Source organism: Bufo gargarizans, chromosome 3 (genome assembly GCF_014858855.1).
Source record: "Bufo gargarizans isolate SCDJY-AF-19 chromosome 3, ASM1485885v1, whole genome shotgun sequence".
In the NCBI taxonomy this organism is placed as follows: Eukaryota; Metazoa; Chordata; class Amphibia; order Anura; family Bufonidae; genus Bufo; species Bufo gargarizans.
Genome location: NC_058082.1, coordinates 347,170,877 through 347,185,724, shown reverse-complemented (window position 1 = coordinate 347,185,724; position 14,848 = coordinate 347,170,877). Strand labels below are relative to the sequence as shown.

The following is a 14,848-nucleotide window of genomic DNA, read 5'->3' as shown; positions in this document are numbered from 1 at the left end:
ACCTGTAAAAACTGTGCCTAGAACAGTACTGACAAAAGTGCAGCAATGTGTGTGAACCCAGCTTCAAAAGGGTTACCCACCTTCGGGGGCCTTTTGCCAGGCCTGCAGAGGAAAGCATAGTCACCTGCTCCCCGCCACAGGGTCCCAAATCCTTCTGTAACTCGCTGCTCCTGTTTGTCAATATGCAGTTTTATAGGTGTCGTGTGCAGCTGCAGTGGTGACATGTCCCTATGTGTTACGTCAATGAGTCACGGAGACAAGCAGCGCTGCAGCAGAACATGCACCTACCCTGTCAATGCAGATGTTTACAAGCAGGACTAAAGGAGCTGGAACCCCGCAGTGATGAGCGGGTAACTATGGTTCCTTCCGTAGATCCTGAAAGGTGTGAGGAAGGTTTAGCTAAAAGGCCCCCCGAAGGTGGATAATGTACTGCTAATGTACGCTATGCAAGCCTGCTCCCTTCTCCAACTGATGGTATATATACACATTTCACACAAATATTGCAGCTTTTTTTTAGGTAGTTTACCTTTAACATGATGCACAATGGTCACAATGTGTTGGGCAAACAACTCGGATGGGCTGCGTTGAGATTGCGCAGAATGGATGTGCTGGAATATTGACTTGAACTCCTGATCTTTCTTGTTGCTGTGAACAAGGTCTCGAGACAGTTTTCGCTCATGAGTCATTACTCCGCTCGGACTGCAGTTGTGAAAGGGGAAATGAAAACAGGAGTTTAAATTTACAAGAACATTCATGAGCATTTGTAGCTTTATAGTAAGAAGGATGATGTTATTTCACTTTATAAGGATACTGTAACACGTTTTTAACAAACCCTAAAGCATCTGTGTACAAATTAACAAACCAAGCAAAACTGGAAATTAAACCCTAACAGGGCTCCTAGGGGGGACAGGGAGTTGGCCACTTTTTGGTTACCATTGACCAATGTGTTGGAGATGATTTGATGACAATTACTAGTATAACCTTTGTTGAAATTCTGCACCATTTTCTATATTTCATAAGATATGCCCCAATGTTTGCCAAGACTTTAGTGCTGTCCACACAGAGGTCCTGTCCATAAGACGGCTGCCGATGGAAGGTCATGTGACCAGACAAATCACATCCATGTAATGTCTCCTCCATTCATATACACTGCACCTACCATCTGCACTTTTTCTGTTGGGAGTTTACTGCAGGTGCAGTGTGAGACATCACAAGGAGTTGATTTTCCTGGTCACATGACCCTCCATCAGCGGCCATTTTATGGACAGGACTTCTATGAGGACATAAAAAAAGACTTTGTAAATAAGGGGCATACTTTATGAATTATAGAAAATGGTGCAGAATTTCAATGGCGGCTATATTAGTGTCATGTAATCTTCTCACAAGCAGATTGGTCAGCAATAACCAAAAAGAGGACAACCCCTTTAACCCACCTACACAACATGGCTCACAGTTCTCCTTGAATAATGGCTGTTTCACATGAGCGAGTCCATTGCGGGAATTACACTCCGTGTGCGAGAGTGATCCTCCATTGTGGACTTGCAGGAGCGCATGGTATTATACCAATTTATAATGCTATGTGCCTCTGCTTGACCTTACTTACAGCTTTATGTCACCATAATTCTGTAGAAGGAAGACTACAGGGAGTGCAGAATTATTAGGCAAATGAGTATTTTGACCACATCATCCTCTTTATGCATGTTGTCTTACTCCAAGCTGTATAGGCTCGAAAGCCTACTACCAATTAAGCATATTAGGTGATGTGCATTTCTGTAATGAGAAGGGGTGTGGTCTAATGACATCAACACCCTATATCAGGTGTGCATAATTATTAGGCAACTTCCTTTCCTTTGGCAAAATGGGTCAAAAGAAGGACTTGACAGGCTCAGAAAAGTCAAAAATAGTGAGATATCTTGCAGAGGGATGCAGCACTCTTAAAATTGCAAAGCTTCTGAAGCGTGATCATCGAACAATCAAGCGTTTCATTCAAAATAGTCAACAGGGTCGCAAGAAGCGTGTGGAAAAACCAAGGCGCAAAATAACTGCCCATGAACTGAGAAAAGTCAAGCGTGCAGCTGCCAAGATGCCACTTGCCACCAGTTTGGCCATATTTCAGAGCTGCAACATCACTGGAGTGCCCAAAAGCACAAGGTGTGCAGTACTCAGAGACATGGCCAAGGTAAGAAAGGATAAAAAGACGACCACCACTGAACAAGATACACAAGCTGAAACGTCAAGACTGGGCCAAGAAATATCTCAAGACTGATTTTTCTAAGGTTTTATGGACTGATGAAATGAGAGTGAGTCTTGATGGGCCAGATGGATGGGCCCGTGGCTGGATTGGTAAAGGGCAGAGAGCTCCAGTCCGACTCAGACGCCAGCAAGGTGGAGGTGGAGTACTGGTTTGGGCTGGTATTATCAAAGATGAGCTTGTGGGGCCTTTTCGGGTTGAGGACGGAGTCATGCTCAACTCCCAGTCCTACTGCCAGTTTCTGGAAGACACCTTCTTCAAGCAGTGGTACAGGAAGAAGTCTGCATCCTTCAAGAAAAACATGATTTTCATGCAGGACAATGCTCCATCACACGCGTCCAAGTACTCCACAGCGTGGCTGGCAAGAAAGGGTATAAAAGAAGAAAATCTAATGACATGGCCTCCTTGTTCACCTGATCTGAACCCCATTGAGAACCTGTGGTCCATCATCAAATGTGAGATTTACAAGGAGGGAAAACAGTACACCTCTCTGAACAGTGTCTGGGAGGCTGTGGTTGCTGCTGCACGCAATGTTAATGGTGAACAGATCAAAACACTGACAGAATCCATGGATGGCAGGCTTTTGAGTGTCCTTGCAAAGAAAGGTGGCTATATTGGTCACTGATTTGTTTTTGAATGTCAGAAATGTATATTTGTGAATGTTGAGATGTTATATTGGTTTCACTGGTAAAAATAAATAATTGAAATGGGTATATATTTGTTTTTTGTTAAGTTGCCTAATAATTATGCACAGTAATAGTCACCTGCACACACCGATATCCCCCTAAAATAGCTAAAACTAAAAACAAACTAAAAACTACTTCCAAAAATATTCAGCTTTGATATTAATGAGTTTTTTGGATTCATTGAGAACATGATTGTTGTTCAATAATAAAATTAATCCTCAAAAATACAACTTGCCTAATAATTCTGCACTCCCTGTATGCAGAGGCACATAGCTTTAAAAATCAGGATAATGCCCTCCAGAACGGAGGGTCACGCTTACTCGCGTGATTCTCCGCTATGGACTCGCTCGCGTGTGGACAGGGTTATCAGAGACTCACTGATACAGATTTCTCAACTCCTGTTCCAAATGATAAAAACTTGTATATCACAGAGCTCAGCTTTGATATCTTCATCATATTCTGCCGATAGAGCAGCTGGAGTAATCTGCAGAAATCAGGTTAAACAAACCATGTTCTCCATAGCAACTAATCAGTATGCTACTATAACTTCTGTTAAAGTGAAAGCTGTACTGCGATTGGTTTAAATAATGAGACCAGTTATGAAAAAAAAAAAAATTTGAGCTCACCGTGCAAGATCCTCATCAAACGAATCTAAGCGGACACTAGGACCCGTTTCTCTGCTAACAGAGAAATTTGATTTAGAAAGAGACAGGTCTTCCTTGGATAACTGTTTCTCCCTGCTTTCTGAGGATTTCCTTGGTGGAGGAGATTCACTCCTTTCTTTTGATGCCTTGAAACTTGTAACCTTAAAATTTTTTTCAGGGAGAAACCCTTTATGAGCAAACTTTGAGGCCTTTTCCTCTTTCTTGGATTTTTCTGCATACAGCTCATCCTCCAGATCCTCTGACTTTTTGCGTTTTTCCTTAGTGCTTGGAATGAAAGACAACTCTTCCCATTTGGCTGGATCATATGGATCTTGACTCTTGGAATCACTATCAGAGTCTTTCCTTGCTCGGCTCTTTTTCTCATGTTCTGCCTCCTCTTTTGCATATCGCAATTCAGCCAATTTCAATTTCTCCAGCTCCTCGCGCATTTTATAGCGTTTAGGGGACATGCTCTTTTTATAAGCCCTCTCAAGCTCACTCATCGCAAAATCGGTAGGGCTGCTACGATCCTTCAGCTTTTCCTTTCCATTCTCTTTCTCCAGCTCCAATGCCTTATTTTTCTGTTCCTCCATGAATCTTTGGGATGGAGAAAAAAAAAACAAAAAAACACATGGATACCTTCTAAACAACATACTAAAACACAAGCTAATATACCCAATGCAGGTACAAGGATGATTATTTTTTAGGATGAAAGTCTCAAAACTAAAAACAAAACAAAAAAACAGGAACACAGCACCTAGTGTCCACCACGGTGCACAGATTTTGGGTGATATTTATGGCCCACCAGGATGATATCAAAATGACTAACATAGGCACATGGTTGGAAAACACAATTGTGGTGGTCCATCACAAAGCTACCGCTTAAAAGGCAACTCTGAAATAATTAAATAAAACTGGCTTGAAAGTAGTAGGCAGGAATGGAGCCAACAACCAAAAGCAGCAGTTCTACTTTTATATGAAATGTGCAAAGCAAGTCATTGGAGTATTATGTATAGCTCAGTTTAATAGATGTTTCAAACAAATTTTAGACAGATTAAAGACTTTACTGATTAATATAGCGTCATCAGGCTGCCAGAAGTTGAGTTGCACTTAATTTCTCTTCAGTATATGTATATGTGAAAATATAATTTTAAAAAAATAAATTTTTTTTTTTTTAAGCAAAACTGCTGCTTTAGGATTACATGAGAATGGAAATTGACATGAACCCTATCTCAATGCAATCAAAAACAGATACTTACCACTGCTTGTCCTAAACTTAGCTTTGGATCTTAAGACAGATTATGCTTTTTATCCAAACTACTGCAGTCACTGTACCAAGCTGAACTGAGTAGAGCGGCAGGCTTGTGTTTTTTATTTTATTTTTTATCTCATTAGGTTTTTTTGGTCTGAATTCTAAGACCGTGTGATATATATTTTGTTCCTCTGCTTCGGATCGTTTCTCTTAAAAAGAGCATAATATAATGCCTCAACCAGGCATAAAAAATAAAAATAATTGAATAATGATGAAAGCGGACTTAAAAATTGCCTGCACACTGTGAACAAAATAAAAAGAATATAGGTAGATATAAAAACAAGTGTATTAAAGAGGAGACACAAGGAATAGGGTAAAGCCTCAACAATCTACTGTGCTTTAGAACAGACCTTCCAAAATAAGAACTTTCTATAAGAATTAGAATATGAAATTCCTTTTGGAAATATATAACAAATGAACAGTATGCAATTTACAAATTAGGAAGCAAACAGAATGTTGGGGTATGCCCAGTGGGGGAATACAAGCCCTAGAAACTAATAAAGATAGTGTGACATAAGCATACAGTACCACAAGCCTTCTTCCCATTGGAACTCCACCAATGACAAGAGTGAGGCGTTGGAGTCCCCAGGATGAATGCGGCAGCAGTCACGAATGTGCGCTTCCGCCGAACAGCGGTTGAGTACAGCACTCAACTATCTGCAGCAGTCCGAGTTGAATGGAGCAGCAGTATGCATGCGTGACCACTGCTCCATTCAATCCAACACCTCATACTTGCGACCGTGGGGGTTTCAGCGGTCAGACCCCAGACAATCGGATACTCAATTATCCTTTGGGTAAGGGAAAAGATCTTATGTGACCTCATTTAAAGCCACAAAACTACATAAGATGCTAAGTGCAGTGGCAGAAATGTTTCTGGTATCTACAAAAAACAAAAAAGTAAAGACTGACAAAGTAGCTAGCCCTCAAGACAACTTGCACGCCAAAAAATAGTCTATATAATTAACAGGTATATCAGGTCTGTGGTCATACCATACCACACATATGGTCAAAAAAGCCAATTGTGGGGCATGTGAATATTAACTTCATTGAACTTATTATAATATGTACAATTCCTTAAACTGGATACAATGCGTCATACAAGTCTTGAGAGCCAGCTACTATATATTCCTGTATAAAACAAAAGGGGGGGGGAGCAGCATTGAAGGGAAATGTCAATGAGTAAGACTGAATGGAATTAAAATGGTTAGGCTTCCACAGAATATACCTTTTATATCCAGTTCCCACTGGTGCAGTCATCTCTCCAGATCTGCCCTCTTCCTTCTGGCTACTGCCGTAAAGCGAACTCATTGAGGGAGGGCTCTTTGTCAAAGGACTCTTCCTTGGTGGACTCAAGCTATGCTCAAATGGGCTTTGACGAGAAGATGCCCTGAAGGAACTGCTACTCTGTAAACCAGTTGGTGAAGGTGGACTAGGCTTCTGCCCAGGACTTGGTCTAGGAGAACAGCGTCGAACCACCACAGACTGTACAGAGCTTTTAAGTGTGGGTGCACGTTCTGAAGGACTGTGTTGAGTTGCAGGGCTTTCATCATAAGCTTCAATGTCCTGCCAGGATTTACTTCCCTCTTTGCTACCAGGATCTGCTCCGCCAGATGTTGACTGCTCCTTTGATTCGTCATCTGTTACCTGAGCAGAGGATCTTTGATCCTTTGAGTGACTCTTCTTATCCTTTTTTGATTTACGTCTAGTTTCCACTCTGCTGTGATTGGAGGACGACCTAGAAGATGAAGATCTCCGAGAACGATCAGATGAGGACTTGTCTGAATTTCTTGAATGGCTCCTGGACCGAGGGGACACGGATCTCCTCTTTGGAGAACGTGAACGAGATCGGGCCCTGCGAGGGCTATACGGTTGGCGGTTGTAATTTTGCCAGTTGGGGCGGTAGTTTATATACCCGCCACGATTATGCTGACCACGTGGATAGAAACCTCTACCACGCCCCCGGAAATAGTATGGTCTTCGATATCCTCTATTGTGACCACGAAAGTCACGATTTTGGTAAACTCGTGGATGGTTCCTATCTCTGTTATACCCAGGTGAGTAGGACCTTGAGCGTGATCGTGAACTATGGGGCAGACAAAAAAAAAAAAAAAACACCACATTAAGTCTGATAAATATATTGCATGCACACATAATATACAGTATATTTTGGCTTTTTGCAGTCTTTGTAAAAGTCTAATTTACAGAAAGCATAAAAATCTGCATCATGTTACACCGCTTGTTCTGTAACCCTTTTAGTAAGAAAGGTAGAAACGTATGCGTTCACAGCTAAAACACTTCATGGCACCTTTTTCATGCAGCCTGAAATATGAACCTTCCTTTTGACAGGTTTAAGCTTTTGTTTTTAATTCATATTTTGCTAAAGAAAATCACCTTGAAATACAGATTAGTACGGCAATCAAACAATTTTACCTTCTGTGAAGTGTTTAAAATTAGAAACATAAAACGCTAAATCCCACAATACCATGTGACTTAACCACTTCTTACAAGCATTCACAATCTGTGGATTTTCCCAGAAGTTTCCATGCGGGTGACTAATGCAGCACATGCAAAGGATTTAGCGACATTTGTACAGAAGTATCCCAAACCATGAAAAGCTGCATTAAGACATGGCTTCCAGATGTATGGAAAGTAGAAGCAAAAGCAAAGTACCACCAGAAACACTTCTGCAATGATCTTGACCAAACAGTTTTGCCTAAGCTCTGCTCGGGCTCTGAGAAAAGTACAGTACAGTTCAGATCAGGCTGCATCAAAGGGGTACTCCGGTAGGTACAAGTTCCACAGGATAGGGGATAACTATCAGATTAGTGGGAGTCCTACTGCTGGGACCCCCACCCACAAGAACAGAGGCCCCAAACCCCCTGCAGGCCCCTTGCTGCTCCCCTAAAATTACTGGAGTGGCCCAGGGCCCCAGTTCTTGAGGCAGTGTATCTGTACACATACACACTACCTGGCCAAAAAAGATCACCACCTAGATTTAAATAAGAAAAATGAGTAAGAGCCTCCCAGTTGGCCAGGTCTAGGTTCAGCAACATTAAGTGCCCAAAGAATAAGCTGACTACCTGAATATATTGACCAACCAGGTTATTCCATCAATGGATTTCTTCTTCCCTGATGACACTGGCATATTTCAAGATGACAATCCCAGGGCTCAAAAATGTGAGTGGTTCAGGAAGACACACGGATTGGCCACCACAGAGAACAGACCTGAGCACCATTGAAAATTTTTGAGATCTTGTTATTTATAGCACACATCCTAAAAATATTTCCCCCAAACACCTACAACTAGTCCCACAAAATTCAAGGTATCATAACTAAAGGCCTCTTTCACACAATCAGTATTTTTGCATCAGTATTTGTAAGCCAAAACCCGGAGTGGGTCCAAATCACAAAAGCACAAATATGATTTTACTATGTGAAACATGCCAAACTGAAAAACAAAAAAATTTAAACACTGGAGGGGGCCAAAATTGGTTATGTCCCTAAGGGGTAAAATATGCACTTGAGTCGTGCGCCAACTGTATTTACAATGAGTGACATTTTCAGGTAAATTTTTCTAATGTGACTTTTGGGGGTCAAAACACTACATCTAGGAGGCCAACACAAATTAAAGGGGTTATCCCATGACTAAGGTAAAAATAAAAATAAAATAAAAATTGACATCTTATAGGACATGACCATCTCTTTCTAAGAAAGCTAGAACTAGCCCTGTACCTCACTCACATGGATCCAGAGATCTACCCATTCATTGCTCCGCTAGATTTATATCATGCTGGCAGATCAAGGGGAGTGTCTTTTCTGCCGAGCTAAGGGGCGTGTCTCAGCTCTCCCCATCACATCTCAGAAGGCAGTTGAACAATGAAACTGAGCATTGCGGCCATCTCAGTGAGCAGGTCAAAGAGATAAGAAAAAAAAAAATGAAAAAAAAAAAAAAAACAAGTGCAGGTGGCGCTATACAGATACATTTATTGAATAGCTCATTGACCATGCTAAATTTTTTAATTACATGCAATTACAAAAGTATTTAGATCTAGGTGCTGGTTTGAAAACTTTAGAATATTTTTCAGGGGACAACCCCTTTAAATATTACATAAAGTTACACATGCCAAAGCCTGCTTTGTCCTGGCACAAATTTTTATTTTATTTTTTCACTTTTCAAATAGTCAGGTTGATAAATTTGGATTGAGACTAATTAAAATAGCTAACCATGTTTCAAAACTGGAGTTAGTGGTGGAAAATTATTTTTTATATAATTTGCACAGGTTAGCCTAAAAAGTAGCAAAGGCCATAATTTGTGACTTTTAGCTCCTGGATTCTGAAGTGCAGGGCGCAATGAATTCTCCCCAATTTGTAGTAAGCACTAGGATTTCTATGATGGATGCGTCTCACAGGTCCATAGTCAGCATTCAGCGATTGTGTTGGGTGCTCGACTAGTGTGTATCAGAGCAAAAAAAGCAATAAGGCAGCCAGACTTCCAAGTGCCAGTACACAGGCTTGTAATCTGCCGAAAAATACATGCAGCAATTTGTGGTAAAACATTTTACATTTGCCAGCATGACCCTTAGTTATTGCAGCGTAAATTGTAATGCAAGTAATGTCTTAGTAAACCATTACAAAATAAATAAAACTCCACATTTTTCCACCTTTTAATTCACATTTACATGCAAGTGATGCAGCTAAACGTTCAGGACTGTCTTTTGCTGCAATTTCCAATGCCTTTATTTTTACACTCAAATATTTTACTATAATTCTAAAAGATATGACGTAGCTTCCTTCATTGTGTGCTTGGTTACTTAAATGTACCGAGCAGCATCGCAATGATCATTCAACATACTGGACTTTATTTTTATTTTTTGTGCTGGTTTTGAAAGGTCCACATGTAAATGCATCTGAAGGCTAGGTTCATCATATTTGCTATTATAATTATTAATATAATAATTATAATAGCAAATATGATGAACCTAGCCTTCAGATGCATTTACATGTGGACCTTTCAAAACCAGCACAAAAAAATAATAATAAATAAATAAAGTCCAGTATGTTGAATGATCATTGCGACGCTGCTCGGTACATTTAAGTAACCAAGCACACAATGAAGGAAGCTACGGCATGTACTGCCAAAATCTCTGTGGTAGATCATCATTGACTAAAAGTGTATTTTTATTTTATTTTTTCATTTTTGGAGTCCTGACAATATTATGAAAGTTAAGCAAAAAAATAAAAAAAAAATCTGTAGGAACACAAGCTGAAAAACGCAACTCTACTGTACAAAGCTTTAATTCCATATACACTCTAGAGAATATTAGTCGCAGATGAAAAGCTACCACCTTGTGCACAGATAGCGGTTCTTTTCTCCAGTACCCAGACCCAAACTCACGCCACATCTGAATTACTGCAATCTCCAACGATACCTTGTGAAACCATTTCAACATTTTCAAATACAGAGGATTTTTCAGAAATTTGTAACATTTGAACTGCCTTATGACTTACATAATGAAGTGTAAAACAGTCTGGATTTTAACGTTAATGATATAAAGCTTATTCAGACTCTAGTTTCTAGAAACTAACCGCAAAATATGTAAGAACATGGTTAAATAAAAATACCAGCAAGCTAGTCCTAAACCGCCTTTACTAGCCCGCTGCTGAACACGACTTAATAATCCAAAAAGAAGCCAATACTGCAATAAACTGTGCCTCGCACTAAATGTATGCCACATGGATTACAAAGTCTACAAAGTGGAGTTACAAGGCGTTGAAGTGCTGGCATTTCTTTAAATAGGAGATAGCCTGAAACTATATGCACTGAATGCCTGTGAAAACAAGAAAATACAGAAACTACTAAAAATGTCTCAATGCATACATCTAGAGCGAGTAATACAAACTGCCGAGTCTAAGTCTACAGCCTGCAACATGCATAAACTGGACAGAAACATGATAGCCTCGCACATAAAAGTGAAAATAAATCAAAATCAATACACATTGGGGACGATCCATAACTTTCCCATGCCGTAGAGGACTAAGGGTCTGCGCAGAACTCTATAAAAAGACTCATATCCCTATACCCTTCTTATTGCTGCATGCAAGTAATCGGAGGACCAGGCTTAAAAGGCATTAGTTCAAATCCCAGTTCTTCTTACCGCTTCTTTGATTTCATTGGATTCAAGTTAGTGCTACCATCAGAGCAAGATCGTGTGCCGGTGAGCTGTGCCGCTTCTGGGGTCTACACTGAAACTGCAGGCTTCAACCTAGCGAGTGGAAAATACACCCTGGAGAGCATCGCTTACAATGCCCAGGAGGATTTCTGCTAGGAACAGCTGAAGATCAGGCAGTGGTAAAAGTCCAGCTGTACCCAGAAAAAGAGGGGAGAACTTCAGCAGTTTCCTGAGCCAAGACGATGCTGTAGCAGCTACTGGCAAACCAAGAAGAAAGCCTAACGCATGTCACGCACTACACAGATACGAGGAGGAGTTAACTGCCTAGAAACTCAAGCACCAAGTGCAGATACCACAAGGGACTGACACGAACAATTTAAAGCACTTGACATAAATGGCAGATTCAAGGGAGCTCAGCCTCCGCCCGCAAGATTCAATTAAATTACCACGTGTCTCCCAGGGAGTTTTCTCCTGTCCCTTGTGAAATGTAACCTGTAATGTGCTCCAACACAGAGTCATCTCGACAATACAGGGCCATTGGTACCCCTAAATATACAGTTATCATTTACATCGGGTGCCACTTAAAGTCCGGTGGTCCCCTGCCACACTCTGTTCACATACCAGATGACCACTCCAGCCAATGATTTTGCTCTGCAGACACGCTTCAAACGGTCCGGCAAGACCGCCAAAGCGGTCACATGCAGATTTGGCTCGTCATTGCTTCTAGGATGTAGCTAGATCGGCAGTACATTTAAAGGGGTTGTCCCATCTCTCCACTGACATAGCAAGATGGGACTAAGCACCGGCCCCAGGTGGTTCACAGAAACTGCCGAGTGGACCAGTAATTAAAACAGCCATGAATGGGATTTCCTGACCATACATTCCCCTTACAATTAAGTCAAAACATACACGACTTCACAATAGCTGCACTGTCATCCCCACACATCTTATAAGGGTACTCCGGCAGGCTATTCCGGCGGGTCAACAGCCTGTCTAATCTGTGCGGCCGCTAGTGCATGCGTGCCCCTGGACCACCGCTCCGGCCCCATTGACTGTTACATGCTGAGAGGCGGCCGGAATGTTGTTGCTTTATTCCGGTTGCTTCTCGGCATGTTTGCCGTGCTGCCGCTGGAACTCCGGCCCGCCCCCATTAAAGTCAATGGGGCCAGAGCGCTAGTTCAGGGGCACGCATGCACTAGCGGCAGCACAGATCCAACAGGCTGTTCACCAGCCGGACCAGCCTGCCGTGTTCCTTGCCGCTAGAGTGAAACTAGCCTTAGTATATTTTTTCACTTCACTCACTGTAAGGGCTCTGTGCTCGAGCTGTGGACCGCAAATAGTGGTCCACAATGCACAGGCACTCCATGGTACAGATGTGGACACACTGACTTGAAGGGGTCCGCGATCTGCAAGATGCAGCCAAAGATAAGACATGTCCTACATTTTGTGGTGCAGAGGCATGGACCCAAAAGCCCACTGAAGTGTTTTGTACAGGTTCCGTGGGCTTCCAATCTGTACGTCCACTCCGCAAAAAAGATAGGACATGTCCTATCTTTGGCCGTATCTTGAAGACCCATTCAAGGCAGTGGGTCCGCATCCACAGCACTTACAATAGCCTTTCTTGGAACAAGCTCAGACAGCTGAGATAAAACAGAGAAAATTTAAGACTTTTGTATAGACTACGACCAATGGTGAGGACCATGCATTGTTATGTTCTAGCTAGTGTGGCTCTGGAGACTGAAGTCCTGTATGTCACAGACCGAATGCAAAAATGTGACTTCAATTTTACATGGCGCTCACAACTTTTCTGCCTCCTATGACCTGGCAAATTTACCATAGAAATTAGTGTTAATTATAGCGCCAAACTATGCTAGCTCATAACTGTCACAGATTTGTCTTTCAAGAGAAGAGCTAGAGGTATGCCTAATATATTAGGTGGCTCTCACACGAGCAAACGGGGGTCAAGCATGGCGCAGGAAAGGCATGGTACACCATAAAACACCAACTACTTCTCTTTATTTCAAATAGCAATGCAGTTACATAAAAAAATACATAAAAAATACATAAAAAAATAAAGAAAACATTTACCTATGCCTCCGTTTGCGAGAGTGAGAGAGAGACCTGGAACGGGACCTAGACTTAGAGAATGAACGAGATCTTGAACGCGATACGGAGCGGGATGAACCCGACCTTGATTTTGACTTGTTTTTGGACATGTTTCAAATGCCAAGCAGTCCCTTTAGTGTGATCTAAAGAGAATTTTGAAAAACATAATACAGTAAGTCAATAATAAATACAATGTAAAAAAATTAAAGCTTTTTTATACACCAATTCATAAAGCATTGAGGTTATAGTGAATCAAAAAATAAACACATTAATACACATGGGATGTAACTTGCCCACATACGTTGCAGATTTTGCCGTGGTAAGAGATGCAGCATGAACGGATTTAAAATCTGCATGGTAGCTCAATTTACACTGTAGATTTTTTTTCTGTGTGTGGATAAGAGGTCTTAAAATCTCATTGGTTTTGCTGGTACTGTAATATGATGCGAATTTGCCAGATGTAAATCTGTGGTGGTAAATCCCCAGTCCCGTGTGGAGGCACCCTTTGACTTGTAGCTAAACTGTTACGGGGTGTAATTGGCATATTCAAAAACAACCTGAATGTACACGTGTCCCATATCAATCCTTATGTTTGATGAGCACTATTTCCAAGGTAATACATAAATGACATTGGCTACTAGTATAGGAATTCAAGAACATTACTACAGAGGCAAAAGGGGATGCAGTGTCTAAGACGCTTGGCAGCCTGCCATACTATAGTATATGGTTCTGTTCACACGTGCACTGTGGCTTCCTTTTATACTGGAGACTATCATACAAACACCAGTGGTGCCCAGCGGACCTCATTAACATCAGAAGTGACAGCAGAATGCAGCACTTGATTTCTCTCATGATGCAGATGTGACAGAGCCTCGGGTATATGCACACGGCAGTATATTTTGCAGTTTATAGCCTGTGTGTGCACTAAGATCTGTATGTGTTACTTGCTGTTTTTGTGGTCCCAGATTGGCCCAGATCTCACCCCATGTATTGCAAAGGTAGAAATCTGCACTGAAAACCCACACAAACTGACATACTGCATTTTTCAAAATCCGCACTGCAGGCCATTTTCTGCATTGTGCAAATAAGATAAAAAAAAAAAAAAAAAAAAAAAAAAAACACATCTACGTAGCTGGCAGTGTATTGACCCTTCTGATTTTATGCGCTTAATATACATTGTGTTCATATACCTTTAAAGGGGTATTCTCATCATAGACAATGGGGGCATATCACTAGGAAGTGCCCTCATTGTCTGATAGGTGCGGGTCCCAGCTCTGGGACCCGCATGTACAAGTGGACGAAGTGGGGAAATAAACAGAGGGCGTCTGCACATGGCTGGCTCAGCTATTTCTGTCTGCCCCATAGAAATGAATGGGAGCAGGGGGTCGCGTGTGTGGTGTGCTCCCATTCACTTCTATGGGAGCAGCGCTTGGTTGTGGACGGACCCTGGGAAATCCGGGGTCCTCCAGCCACAGTTCTACCCGGTCCGTTCTCCTTGTAGGTGCGGGGCCCAGAGGTGGGACCCGCACCTATCAGACAATGGTGGCATATCCTAGCGATATGCCCCCATTGTCTGTGATGGGAATACCCCTTTAAGGATGTATTAGGCAGGTAGATTTGATAACGATAATCGAATAGTCGTCATCATTCGTAGCTGGTCATTATTACTCCGGACAAGT

The 14,848-nt window shown here is 41.7% G+C and overlaps 1 protein-coding gene across 4 annotated transcripts in view; it reads right to left on the bottom strand.

Annotated features, from left to right (window-relative positions):
- The window catches only part of THRAP3 (thyroid hormone receptor associated protein 3), a 45,516-nt gene that overhangs the window by 12,120 nt on the left and 18,548 nt on the right, over positions 1-14,848 (bottom strand). For 3 of the 4 annotated variants that reach the window (XM_044287698.1, XM_044287697.1, XM_044287700.1), the window contains exons 3-6: positions 13,152-13,312; positions 6,119-6,976; positions 3,564-4,178; positions 527-699 (exon numbers count right to left, since the gene is read on the bottom strand). In XM_044287698.1, coding sequence (XP_044143633.1) covers positions 527-699; positions 3,564-4,178; positions 6,119-6,976; positions 13,152-13,279 — 1,774 coding nt within the window. In that variant the 5' untranslated portion in view covers positions 13,280-13,312. Of the gene's footprint in view, positions 1-526; positions 700-3,563; positions 4,179-6,118; positions 6,977-11,048; positions 11,350-13,151; positions 13,313-14,848 lie in introns of those variants that run through there. The other variant, XM_044287699.1, reaches the window with a different exon arrangement.